At 37.3% G+C, this 14,803-nt stretch overlaps 1 protein-coding gene across 1 annotated transcript in view; it reads left to right on the forward strand.

The window, feature by feature from the left end:
• The window catches only part of LOC150106645 (dachshund homolog 1-like), a 237,271-nt gene that overhangs the window by 195,889 nt on the left and 26,579 nt on the right, over positions 1-14,803 (forward strand). The window contains exon 8 of the mRNA XM_090393448.1: positions 5,815-5,955. Coding sequence (XP_090249574.1) covers positions 5,815-5,955 — 141 coding nt within the window. The remainder of the gene's footprint in view (positions 1-5,814; positions 5,956-14,803) is intronic.

Here is a 14,803-nt window from a genome sequence, read left to right on the forward strand (position 1 = left end):
ACGACAGTGCCTAATGATAATGCATTAGGAGTCTTCGTAATCAGCCAACGAAAAACCTCATTATCATACTCGTATAATCTACCAGGTCATGTCTGGAGGAAGTTCGAGTAATGATATTTGGGAGATGCCGTCGAGGCCATACTTTAAAGAAGAGATTTGTGTGGTCTGTTTGGGAAGCATCTTCGAAGGCGGTGTCGTTTCACCCTCATGTCTCTACATTCCAACTCTTTCTTTAGTATAATGCAAACAATGCTACCAACTTTGTGGTTCAAAAGAAAAAATAAATAAATAATAATAAAAAATAGAAAAACGATTCAAAAAATTCAACAGAGAGAAACTTTCTTCCACATTGACTTCGCAAACGTACGTGATCTTATCATCACTTACAGTTCTCCAACCTTCTATTCGAAATCAAGCCGCATCTTTGTGCTGCCAGTCCAACAAACACTGCTTGAGTTAACTAGGTGCGATTCTATCCAACAAAAAAGTGGTACTTGATCATTCTTTATAACTCAGACGTTATAAAGTGGATGCCAAACAGAAATCTCTTTCTTTTTAAGTCATCCCTGGATTTCTTTTCAAAAACCAATTGCTTTGCATTTATTTGTTTCCGTATCAAATTTTACAAATCCTACTGACCTGGCTAATTTTTCATCCACAAAGACACGAGACTTCCTTCCCCAAAGATGAAAAGTAAAATCGTTTTCATTGACTAATTCAATGTCCACAATTCAATGTCCATTTCCGATTCTACAGCGCATTCAACAAGAGATTCCGAAGGAATTCATCGTTGTATTCAATGACACTGAAATGATGCAAAGTGCGATGACCTCCGTCATTTTAAAAAAAGATGGAGATTATAGCATGACTCCAAAATTACGGCCTCGCGCATTTCTATCGTGCTGACAAGATCAGATTTCAGACTATTGTTTCCATTCTCCGGATCTTTGATCGAGTTGCAGGAATAATTTTTGCTGAAAAGAAGGTCTTCATTCTCCATCCTGCTAAAAATTTCCGATAATTATAGACTGGATTGGGTTGATCACAGTTACGGTCTAACTAACTATGTCTATAAAGTCAGTGTATTATGTCTAATAATTATGTCCTGAGTGATTTGCTCTTTTATTTTCCTGGGTGTAAAGCCTACGTTTCCAGAGAGAGAAGCTCAGTACTCTATGAGATCGGCTAACACGAGTTATTACAGGATTATTCAAAACCTGAGTTTTGAATAATCCTGCAAAAATCCACTGTATTACAAATTGTAATATACTGCATTCTACGCTTACAGAGAAACAGAAGCTCCCGTACTGTAGGTCAGAGCCGATTTTATCATTAGGCGAACCTAGGCAATCGCCTAGGGGCGCTAATAAAGATGTAATAATTTTCAGATATTAGGAGTAATCATATATGTATACAAATGTATTGGTTTTGATTAATAATTTTTTAATGTTCATAATGTTATTATTTTTATAAATATCCACAGGTGTACGTGTGCTTGTGTGAGTATGACAAAATATATATAGAGAGACAATGTAGCGGCGCCTAATTTTCTTTACCTGGGGGCATCAGATACTCTCGGATCGGTCCTGCTGTATTGAAGGCAATAACTTTCAAATACAAGAAGACATTGATAGCTGATTTTCAAACGTATGAATAGAAAAATCGGCTCGTTTTGCAAATGGGTCCTACCTTCTCTCTCTCTCTCTCTGGCCAAGAAGTATACTGCATCTTCTTCCCATCTTATGCTTTCACTTTCTTACTCTCTTACATACATCGAGATGGCATCACCGTAACATCATCTAAAGACAATCAGATTTCGTGGTATCAATTCCCATGGGATATTAACAACAATATTGACAACAATAACAACGATAAACAATATATTTCGGACTTTTATTCCTCAAATTAGGCAAACCTGCAATCCATCTGATATCACCTTACTTATGTCACTCGTCTTTAGACGCGTATCATGGAATGCTTGGAGAAACTTAGGTAATTTATCTTGTCATTTCGGAGTCGATCTGGTCTAGAATTAAGGCACACTCGGCAAACTATCCTGTAACACATCTTCCACTCTTTGTAGTTTCCTCTCTGACCACAGTTCCACTGACTAATCACGCAAAAATCGGCAATCAGCATGTCACAGCAGATCGAGTCCTCTCTTTAATCTTTTCTGCCAATGCATGGAGTCTTTTTCCTTCATCTAGTTTTTTTTATTTATCAACGATCTCAACTCACTGTGATCGTCGTTTGTATACAAAGTTTGGCAGAAGATATTCTCCTCGTCATTTGACAGGCATTGCCATTCTCTACAATGGGTTTAGAAGCCGATCGCCGATCAGTGGAACTGTAGTTGGGTTGGATGGATTTACCACCGAAGTAACTAAGACTGCGAGGCCAGTGTGTACTATGACGGATAATCTGGTTGGTTCGGCTGTTAACCTTCTAAGAAATGCTGATGTAAAATTCACATTTCCTGGAGAAAAGCCCCGTTATCTTCGTATATAACCGACTAACTCCCTTTCTGTCGAAAATTCATGTGAATTCCTCGCGTTCTAGATGATATTCAAATCCAGGTGTATCTAACCAAAGAGCATAAGTGTAACGTCCTCGCGACTGCGCTATAGAGGCGTTTCAGTGGAATGAGGAAAACATAGTCGACTTCAATGCAAACAAAAACACGTCGAGTTTTGTTTTGGATAAAGTCAATGATGTCTCAAAAAAAAAAAAAAAAAAAAAAAAAAAAGCCGTTATCTCACTTACCTTTGATAGTACTCAACATCCTCGAACCAAATCAGATTTCTCTTCTCGTGATGACTTTTATTCCACCCTTCCGTAGTACAAGCACATCACATCTACAATTCCTGGAAATTAAATAAACTCAGCACGCTCTTCACACAGCCGCTAAATGTATTAAACACCAAATCGATCCTTCCTTAGAACATTATTTGGAAGTGGCGCGCAAAAATTCCTGATGCACAGAAGCAGCAGTTTGACTAATAGATAATCTTTCGCCTCCAGGCTCGCTCCAGTTTCAACCTTAACACACAAAAGGCTGTCGTGATTTCTGTGTGTGTCATATACTCACAAGAACTCGTATGTCCTCTGGTGTCATTTTTCTAGGTCTTCTATGCATTTCTTGACCGAAATGATGTCTTCATATTTCCATCGGCTAATGCCAATAGATGATCTAGAGTGATTTAGTCTATTAGAATGTCGGCTGAATAAGATACCGATATGGCAGGCTATATCGGTTCACGTATATATAAATAAACCCCTTATCCAGGCTCTAAAAATTTGTCTATGGAACTTTTCCTGCTAAAATATATATATATATAATTCAATAGCTCAACCCGTAATTCAATAGACGTAATTCAATAGCTTAACCCATGCTGAAGGGGGCGTTGAACCACACGAATCCTCGCAAGAGTTTGGGAGTATCGTCTCCAAAATATTCTGAAAAAAAAAAATACTACCACAGATATTCTATACTCCTGAGACGTGGTGAACTCCTGCATTCTCATCAGATTTACTGTCGAGAAGTCCCTCTCAGAAACTTCGCGTTCCATGACATTCCATAGATTCTTGATGAAACTGAAGTCTGATTGAGAGAGAGAGAGAGAGAGAGAGAGAGAGAGAGAGAGCAATCCTTTAATATAAAGTCACTATCATGTTCCTATATCCATTCCTGAATGAGGTCGGCAGCGATGTTCACGTGCGCCACCATCCCTCTCTCAACTGGTATCAAAGGTCCTTAAGGACTGACAGAAGAGCATGCCTGAGCTGAACATTCCGCTGCTACTTGCTCGCATTGTTGTGATCAAGCATGATGGATAAGCAGCTTTGTGGTGCTGTCGCCTTGTCTTTCCTCTGGTCTCCAGTGAACAGTGCAGATGCTCGTCACCTACCCTAGCAGCTGCTTTTCTTCTTTGGGTGAAGGGAAATCTGCTGTTATACTTCATTTTGGATAATTTCTGCACACACACACACACATGACCTTATGTTTTTCTAGTTGCACCGCGCAGGCGTTTCACCAATTATAACACGTCCATTTCACTTTACGAAGTTTCTTCGTCTTCCTATTACATCGACCAGCTGTTTGTAACCATTGACTTAATGTTTTCTATTTATCACACCATATTCTTGGTATAGCTTAAACACTGTTACACGTGGCCATCCTAACAGAACTACTATTTCGTAGGTACACTCATGACACTTGCTCCCACCATAGTTCCCCCTTTCAGAGTTAGATTCTCGTTCCTAATTGGTAAAGTTGTGCATGCATGTATGTATGTATGTGTGTGTGTGTGTGTGTGTGTGTGTGTGTGTGTGTGTGTGTGTGTGTGTGTGTGCTTTTCAAGTTGCTGTATTTTGTTTTGACATAAAATTTTTCTTTTCTCTAATTTTAGCACTAAAAACTCTGAGGTTGAAAATCTAAATTTAAATACTTGACATATGTTATAAGAGATCCTAAATACAAAATTTCATTAAAATTCTCACGACATTGTCCTTCGGTTGTAAAGATCTGGTTTGGTTTCGAATCTGTATAAGATGCTACATACCTTTATAACAGTTTTTCAGTTAAAGATGATCTAGGTGTTCTCATAAGGTGACAGTGGTAGGTTTCCCTTCAGAAAATACGGGAATTTTATCCCTCAAAAAGATGCAAACAAGTCAGAGAATTCAAACTGAAATGCGATGGATTATGTTAGTAACAGAAAGTGAAGTTGGTTACCAACTAACTTTTGATCATATAGAAGGAAAGGAAGGAGGAGGCGGAGTAAAAAAAAAAAAATACATATACATATATATTTTCCATATATCCCTTATTACTGTCAAAGAGAAGTTTCAAGAGAAATTGTCCACTGCATTCACAAAAATTGACACTGTTGTCGGCGAATAAAATCGGAGTCATAAAATTTGAAACAACCTCTAAAAACTTCAACGTCATACAGTAGCTTCATAAAGAAGACGCAAAACATCTCATAGTAATCCACTTTTTCCACAATAAAGCAACGAAACTGCCTTCCCCTCCCTCTTCCATAATTTGCGTAACGTACTAAAAAAAAAAAAAAAATCCGCTGCATTCGAACTATGAAGGGAAGGGCTGCTCAAAGCGACAGTCGAATTCGGACAAAGTTCGGAGATTTAAAAGGTCTTCCACTCCTCGGCGAGTGACGTCATCATATTCCCCAGCAATAATTCAACGTTTTTCTGCAGCGGCGAACTCATAAAAAAACACGGTATGTTCCATCCCGCAGGCTAATCTGTTCCGCTTGTCGTTTACGGCGGGTGCCGGAAAAAGATGGAGTCCCGTAAACGTCATCAACGGAATAAATGAATGGGTTGGGGGTAGACATGAAATTAAACAGCCGCCGCCAGGGGGTGCTAGTCGATGCTTAATAGAAAACTGAATACGAATTGACTAGTAATGTAATCTCATTTACGGCAATATACGAGACTCCTTTGGGATCAGAATTTTGTTGAAAGTTATACCACGGAAATATTCTATAAGAGCTGAGCAGACAGATGAGTGTCTGCTCAGAACATTTCAAGTTACTCGACTGTGAAGTTCTCTTAATTTATAGAGGGTGTGTCTCCCTATGGCACTTTTTTGTTTGTGTAATCGAATAACTGGACTCGGGTGTTGTCTCCAGGATTCTATTTTTCTTATGTATGTGTGTGTGTGTGTGTGAGAGAGAGAGAGAGAGAGAGTAATACACAGTACTTATGCAATCATATGTTCCATTCAGAATTTTTTAAATAAAATCTGTTCACAAAATTCCTCAAAGGTGTGCTTTATTTCCTTTGCAGTACTTTACCAAAAACGGCTGAAGAAGGAGAAAAAATCTCGACGTAGGTTTCAGGAACAGCTAGAAAACGAGATGAAAAAGCGGGTCCAGTACGAAGAAGCGCTACGTAGTACTTCAGCCGAAACACTCCGCCTCTTAAACGGTAAGGATAAAAAGAATGGAAAAAAATATATATTTCCAGTTTGTTTTCATTGTATTCCCAAAAAAGTATTTGTTCAATTAATAATGGTCTAATTGCTCTAAAAAAGTAAGAAAAGACAGAATGAAAGAAATGGACGTGGAGGCAGATAAAAAGACATTTTCGAAATGAGTTTGGAGTTAGTGTTAAAGAACAGAACGTGACTGCAATATATATTCTATTAGATTTTTAACCGGAGGAGGGAATTAAGGAGAGAGAGAGATTTGTTTGTGAAAATATCCGCAGAAAAATAGATTCCAATGCTAGAGAGGAAAACAGTAATCTCTTATTAATCAAAAGTGATTCATTCTTGCAAGAAATAAAATGCCTTTTAGTTTTATTTTACTATCATTACTGTCCAAAAGCTCCTACTCCTAGAAAGTATTCCGAAAACCGGCATATAAGAAGTCAGAAGTAAGCCTAAATACACTGAATCCTCAATATCCAAATGATTCAGTTTTACTAACCTTAATGTTCATTAGGAGCTCCGTAGCTCAGTCAGTATATACGTAGCCCTTTTGTCTGAAAGACCTGTGTTCGATTCTCGTCAGTGACGTGAGGAACTTTTATCTGGTCTCTTTCGACTAAAGGTGAGTTAGCCGATCTCATACGGAGGTAGAGGGTTTTTTCACCCGGAAATTCGGGTTTTTCGACTCCCAGAACAGGCAAACCGGCCCCGTGAACACACATAGATTACGGTGATGAATACGTCCGAGCTAGATGCCGGTACGAGTCCGGATAAAATGGGGGAGTTGGGAAAAGCAATGGTGAACTACCCTGTAAAAATCTCACCAGGAATACTTTGTGGGCAATGCCTACAAAGTCACCTACGGTCGGAAACGACTGAAAGGGAAAATTAGGTCAAAGTTCATTATGATTATCATACATTTTATTATCAAATTTCTTTTGTATGTTCAATTTGGTTTTACTTTTATTTGAATTATATTTAATAAAATACTTAGGAATGTTTTATTCTCACTTCGTATGACTGTTAGACTACTTTCTATAAGAAAAGGGTTTTAGAGATCGTCGTGTATAAGCTGTTTGTGTTCTCCTAATAACATTTATGAACTAAATCAATCTTCATGACATTTTGTATGAATATTATGATTTCAGGGGAAACCAGAAAGTAGATTACTGTATGTATATATATATCCGTTGATTTTAACCATTTCCATATTTGAAATTCGGGGCATTCTTAAAAGGTCTTGAGTTACTGCCAAGAAAAATATTAAAACTTGAGCGAAGTGATATGCAAGTAGGCGTTTTATTTTTAGTCACTTTGAACGGAAATCCTAATCTCGACACACAGATAAGAAACACTAAGATAATGATGCTTAGAAAAAATATTAACACTCTAGAGAGAGTGTTGTAAAGACTATCCCTATTTCAGAGACCCTTAAAAAAATTCTATGTTTGATGTATCTGAAAGCTAAACTGGATATCATAGTTTAGGGAATGCAACCGCCATCATTTAGCTGGTTGTGATATACAGAATTTCTGAAACGAATAAGATCTCATTCTCATTACATAAGAATTCTTCTTAACACAGTTAAGGAGAAAGAAGAAACGTTTCAGCATGTTTCTTGAAGAGTTGGAAGGAGTAGGTTAAAAACGGTGTGAAAAGGACTATGCTAAAGAATAGAGACTGATGAAATGGAGGTGTAAAAGAAGGTGGTTCGGTAGTGAAACTGAACAGGCAATGTGTAGATCGGCAGCTGCTCATGTTTTCGTAGGCTTAAGGAGTGAAACAATGAGATTAGCCAGTTCAGTGGAACACTGTCTATGAAAATAACTATATAAGAGGCATAAAGAAAACAGAACATCGGTGAGAAAGTGACTGGAGCGAGCTAAGGGTCACCTGTTGATCAGAATACCATTTTCTTAACTACATGGCAGTTAAGTACCCAAGTCCGTACTTGGCAACTGCTGAAAGAAATGAAAGTCTACAGGATGCAGTATCACCAGATAGGTCTAAAATACGGACTGATAGCCGCCGTCCCTATAATAAACCCACATACATTTAGCACCGTGGGGTAAAAATAATTCCTAGGTGAAATTATTTCCCCATTTTTTATTAAAAAAAATTAATTTTATATATTTTGTGGGTTCATTTATTTTTCTACATAGTCCGGAAATTTGCTCTAGTGACCAAACATGAAACTTATTTCGAGCACTTCAGAGCCTCCCGTAAGCAAGGCAGTCATCTCACGCCGGTTTCACCATGCCCACATTGGGATTCGAACCCAAAGCCTGTTGGTTGGAGAGCGAATACGCTAAATCACTCAGCCAATCACTCATCTCATCTTGTCTCGTTATCTTATCTCCCCCCCCCCCCTCTCTCTCTCAAGGAATCTTTGTTTGGAGGTGCGAGTAGCCACAAGCAATCCTACAAGTGCTTCCAGACGCATGCCATGAAATTTGACGGAACAGTTGAGGCACACAAGTCTTTGTTAATAACAACGAACATAAACCGTCGATTGATCTCTATCGTAGATGGAAGTCGTTCGACCTGTGGAGCGTTGAGTCACATTACTCACTCCTCATTCCGATGACATGCTTGAGTTTGAAAGAAGAGGGGGGGGGAGAAGCATCACAATACAATACTTTCTACTGGAAATTAGTAGACAGTTTTCCACGACGCAATAAATGTTTTCCATCGAAAATACTTATTGCAGCCAAAACAGGGGGCAATACATTATTCATTTCTGTCAATAAATACATGTTTTATTTATATCTGTACATGTTCTATAACTTTTGTTAGAACAGTGTATGTACAAAAGTATATCATTTAGTTATATGCAAAGTAATCAAAATGTCGCTGATGTGTATGGAATTGAGAGAGGGGGGATCTGAACGGGACAAGATATGTTTTTTACATCATTGATATCAAATTCTTTGTTATGGACAAGAGAAAATGTTCAAGGAAAGGCTGATTTACGATACAGCGTCTGTAGAAAATTTCATTAATAAAGGTTAAGTAGATCTGCCATAAAAATGTCGAGATAGGACTTGACTTGGCGACTCTATTCACTAGGCCTAATTTGCTTAAGGCCAAATCTAGTGAAACAGTTTACACATAATGCCAGCATTCAAGAATGAGGAATGATAATAATGTAAATAACATATTTTCAATAACAATTTATTATTATTACTTTAAAATAAATATGAAAAGTAAAATTTATTGAATGAACTTAGTTTGAAAGAGCCGTCTTGGGAATTGCTGCACGCTTATGCTACTATTAATTTACTCGTCTTTCTGGTGTTTGTTAGCCCAACAGCCATTCCTGTGCTCTTGACAGTCACCCGTGCGATCGCTGCAAGGATAACTTATGCAAGTTTATATCCATGAAATGTTTCAGTTGACAACAGGCTTAGGTTATCGCTAACAGCGGTCTGCCATTTTCAATGAGTGCTTAATAGCATCATCATTTGTCTTCTATCCTGTACTTTATTACTTTATCTCCACTGTTTGACTTCAGGTAAGTCACGTGTACCGATTTTTGCAGAAGACACGCCCACAGTTTAGCAACTTACTTGGTTTTTACGCAAACTTGCTTCAAATTAAACCCGTGTTGATTTTCCTGTTTTTTAGGGAGGGGAACGGAGTGGATTCAAGTGTTCTAATACAAGTTTCTGGAAAGTGGATATCTGTGAATTAAGGAGCTTAATTAGAACAATAAGAAATAAACGTTTGAACAACAACAAAAAAAGTTTTAGAAATAAAATAAATACATTCAGCTATTTTTTACTCAAAGAGGTAAAATATTTATCCAAATGTGTACAGGAATAAGAGACTAATTTAAAAATACATCGTTGAACAATGGGTATTTTATCAGAACTAAGAAGTTCAGTTATAGCTTAATTGATATGAGATGCAAAACTGAAAGATTCAGAAGACTGAATCACTTTCTTACTGGAAAACTAGCACTACAGATAGTTTCATGCAACAGAAGGCAACAATTCGCTCTACAAAGAACAAATATTAATCATTCCGTTTTACAATTTGTAAAACAAATCGTACAACAATTGTTCACTCGATGAATATTAGTAAATATACAATCCGATAAAGCCCAACCGAGTAGGGGGAAATGAAAAATTCCATCTCTGCTTATAGAGTATCAAGTGTACGCTCTTGATCAACAAATGATATTGATTGCCATGGAAACGTTCATATTTCTAAACTTCTGTTAAACGGATACGTATTATCAAATAAAGTATTCATTAAGACGGAAAGATACGACGGTGGCGCCACCAGGCGACAATATTTGAAGTTCACTAGCGCAAGCTTCTTCAAGGCCACCAAATTGATAAATTCTCGGATTACGATAACAATCGTCATTCGCTACGATTAGCTAACAAAGTCTTCCAGCATTCAATAGCTACCATATCCTGTTTGTTCATTTTAGTATGCGCTTTCTCTCCACTCCGTCCCACTCTCAAAAACAAAAATGGGGGGGGGGGCGACAAGAAAAAAGAAAAAAAAAGAAAAACGCGAACTTAGTAACTGTTCGCAAAACAGGATGCATTAAACTCTCGTGGAGGAATCTAAATAAAGCTTTTACTGTTCCCTCGTAAAAAGCGGTGAAATATGATTGGCTCCGTTTTATGCGCGAGAGCCGCACAGACCCCAGTGAATAGAAGTAATTTAGGGATATTACAACTCCATATTCAATGGCATGACGTGGCATACTTCTGCGGACATAAACGCCGGGCTGATCGGGCGTGACACAGCCTAGGAGACGCGGGAAGGCTCGCGTGATGTTGCAGCATCCTAGAAATGAGAGAGAAAGAGGCGAGCGTTTGTCTGTACGTATGGATGTGCGCGTGTGTGTGTGTGTGTGTGTGTGTGTGTGTGTGCGTGTGTGCTAGAGCAGAAGACAGAAAGCACTAAATAATGCGTTTCCTCCATTCATGTATGTTCAGGACTGTCATGATATGACTTATGTCCCTCGTTAAAGTCATTGTAAAAAGACCCTGTTATTCATTTGCTCGATAAGTATGGAGACCTAACTAGGAGAAATGGCACAAGGTTTTCCCTACTGCTTGTTTGCAGTTTTCTCGCTTAGTTTAGTAGCCTGATGAAAGTTCTTGTACGCTGGCAAAGTTCCATTTCGTACCTACTATCTTCTCTGCCAAAAAATGCGTTTAGACTATCTTTTCGCATAACTAGGTTTGGAGTAATGCCTTTCTTCTTATCTCTGGACTTCAAGAGCGTGAATGAATCACAGTCCTCTCTCTCTCTCTCTCTCTCTCATTCGCAACACACACACGCAGAGGCACAAAACAGGAGACACAAACAGGCAGAAAGAGGTGAGAGGAAGAACGGATATTGCCACCCACTGAGATGGGTTACCTTCTTTTACACATAAGTGAAGAATTCCCATAAATAAAATTTTCCGTTTGCACTCCTCAAGGCATATAACCAAGCGAGACCTCTACAGCTACAGAGATGCTTCACATTTGTTAAAGTTCATAAATAGGTTGGCTGACTTCTTTTTTCCCCTCTATCAACCTGTCGAGACAAGACAAGAGCTCAGAGCTTTATAAATATTCTAAAAATGAAGAGTTTTTACAGTTTATATAACGTCTGAAATTTATTGGAAAAACTTTCTCTCTCTTTCTTTCTCTCTCACTCGCTCTGTCTCTCCAACTGTGCAAATATCTCTAAAGTGAAATATATTCGTTCATTCCAATTAAGAGGGTTTCAGTTTCCTCTCAACATATGATTTCCATCGTTCAGTGAATTATATAACAACTGACAGGAAGCTGGCAAGTCTGTTAGTTGAATTAATATAAACTGGACTAGATTTCTTATGATGCTTTTGGTTTGCTGCGTGAGTGTGAGTTCGTGACAGCTTGCGCGCATTTGCTGAATACTGTGGACTTAACGCAGAGGAATCAACAGTAATAATGCAATATTAAATTCATGAATGATCTCTCTGCAAATGTTTTGTTTCGGACACTAAAACACAAAAGACACAAGGCTAATTCTGAAACATGAGATTGTTTTATAAAGGAATAACTTCAAGTTTAAAATATACGTACATGGAGGCATATATATTGAAGGGGAAAGAAGAGAAAAGGGACCCTTAACTTTCTCAATTATCGGAACAGCATTTCGGAGCTTATATAAACGTCAGGGGAGCTCCTGATACTAAAATTTCATTCAGAGGAGAATAGCTGAAGCATCCTATCTCAATTCAGTCACTGATTCAGTGCAATTAAAGGTAAATGTTATGTGAAATAAATGCAGATAGCATTTTACTGAATACTTTATGTAGTTGCATGACTTTCTTTGTCTAGGTTTAAGTATTTTTTATGATATTTCCATTCTCCGAAAGGTTGTAAATCGATAGCACATCAGTGCCGTGAGAGTAGGTTAAAGGTTACATAATCCGCTCTAGAAACTATAAACATGGCGTTTTCTAAGTACTTTAAGCCTTCATTAAGTAGGGGGGGCGGTTTACACCTAATGGAGGACAACCAGTCACCACCGAAACATGCATGCTTCAGTGAGATTTTACCGTTTGTTGGTTGCAGTGCTATCCAACGCCATCTACAATGTGCTCTGTGGTTGATTACTGATACGCAGTATTCGAGAAAAATGGAAGTACTTGAATAACTTTTGCAAAACAGTGTATCTGTAGAAAGTTTATTAAAGTATGTTAGATGAATGTGTGTAAAATGATATGTCCAATGAATAATGAACACATACTGAAAGTCGAGAAGGGAAAATCGAGATAAACAGATTTTCCTCAATGGCAAGTGTGAATGCCGCCATGGTTCGAAGATTTGGAGAAAGGAGGAGCAGACATAGAAATATGTAAAAAGGATTGATGAATCTGAAAATAGAGTGGGGAAAAACTGCCGTTAATTGAAAAAAAAAAAATCCAAACCAAATGGTTAATCTGCGAGTAAATTTCCTTGGACAGTATACCACAATGAATTTGTCATGCGAGATACTCCACCTGAAGACATTAACATAAACGAACTGCCATAATTCAGTTCACACTGGGATGAAATTTTCGCCAGCATTTAATATTCACATCACCAGGAAATAAGACCAATAAATTACACTTGTTAGGTATAGTAGCTGCCGTGTCCGTTCTTTATAGTGACAACTGATCTCCTGTTTGGACAATGCAAGGTCTACTCCATTTGCAACGTAGATTATCAACGTAGATATATTTGTTATTCACATAGCAAATAAAATATATGCGGATCGATGAAGAGTTTTTTTTTTTTAATTTTTGCGACTCATTTATGGGTCCGATATTGTGAAGCTTCAGTAGTCTAATGTTCCCTATTGATTCGTAATGATTCCTTCTCGCCAATCCTGCAGTTTTTCAATCTGCTTTGTTTTAATTGTCTATCATTTTTCCAGACTCACAATGCAAAAGTTTTGTATTGTATTTGTTAACAACTAAAACACAAGCAGTTCTTCATTCTCTTTTTTCCCCTCTGTCTAAATTCGAGTAATTTAATCATTGCGTTCCTCCTAGTAATCTTACTGTTTTTCATCATTTGTTTAATTCCTCTCTCGTAATTTACTATATTGTAACTTTTATTCGTTCATTTCTCAAATTCAGAATATTTGTAACTACCTTTATTTTGTTCTCGATGTTTCAATTTGTTATCAGTTCAGTATCAGAATTTTTCTTTGATTCTTGCACGAGAGTAGCAAGAATCAAATCTCGTATAATACAGTCACCATAACCCGTCTAGGATTTTATTTTGAGATAAAACTTTAAAAACACGGGAGTGAAATCTCTAAAATGAGACCGAGTAATTCAATATTAATTAATAAGTTTTCAAATATTTTCTTAAAGATTGTATCAACAAAGAACTGGTTTACTTTGAAAATTTTTCTCTTTTTATCTTATTACTTGGCCAGTCCTTGCTATCGACTTTCTTCTTTCGTTCTTCATTTTTTACCATGTAATTTCTCTCTTACTGTTTCTTCCAGTCTCTCTCAAGTGACCTTTGTCTTTGCTGTTCGCCTTTTTCAGAAATCTGTGTTGGTTCTGTATCTCTAATTGGTTGGCATTTCTTCGGAATTTTTCGAAACTTTTTTCTCCACTGACCTTTTCAGTTTCTTTTAAAAATATCCACATGTATCTGTCAAAGTCCTAACAAACGACACTACCACAACGAGGGTGATTGTCCACGATTTGAAAAGAGAGAAAGTGCAAAACAATATTTTATTATACAATTTTAATCGTGTAATCAGTTGAATGTTGTGCAGTTGGTAGACTGCGAATACCCAGGTTAATGTCAAAAATATTCCCTTATTTTTAGTAAACTTTGAAATTTAAAAGCGACACCTGTTAAGCCATAGGTAAGATCATATAGAATATAGAATTTCTGCTTTTTTTGTATTGATTGTCATTATTTTATTTGTGTCAAGGTGACACACCTTGCGTAAATGAATTAATGACAAACAATTTAAGGGCATAATTTATAAATAGAAGTTCTTCGACTGATCGTCTCTTGAGATTTGCTTGTTTGCAGTATTCCACGAATAGGAAACAAGAGTATTATCTGATTGTATATGCCAAGAAATTACGCATTCGTGGTGTTTGTAAGGATCGAAAAAAAAAAGCGTGTGACATTTTAGCAACAGCTAACGAATAGGAGAGGAGGAACTAAACATTGGTCCAAAAAGCTGTTTTTTCTTGATGGGAGTTTTTTATTTATTTTTTTATAAAGGGTTGACATGGTAATGAATTTTCATTTGGTCCTACTTTATACACAACAGATACTAAACCGTTGTCTAGTATAGAATGTAAACCAGAAGGTATCACTCGAT

Source organism: Typopeltis vanoorti, chromosome 5, assembly GCF_054136105.1.
Source record: "Typopeltis vanoorti isolate ZY-2024b chromosome 5, IOZ_Tvanoo_1.0, whole genome shotgun sequence".
Lineage (NCBI taxonomy): Eukaryota > Metazoa > Arthropoda > Arachnida > Uropygi > Thelyphonidae > Typopeltis > Typopeltis vanoorti.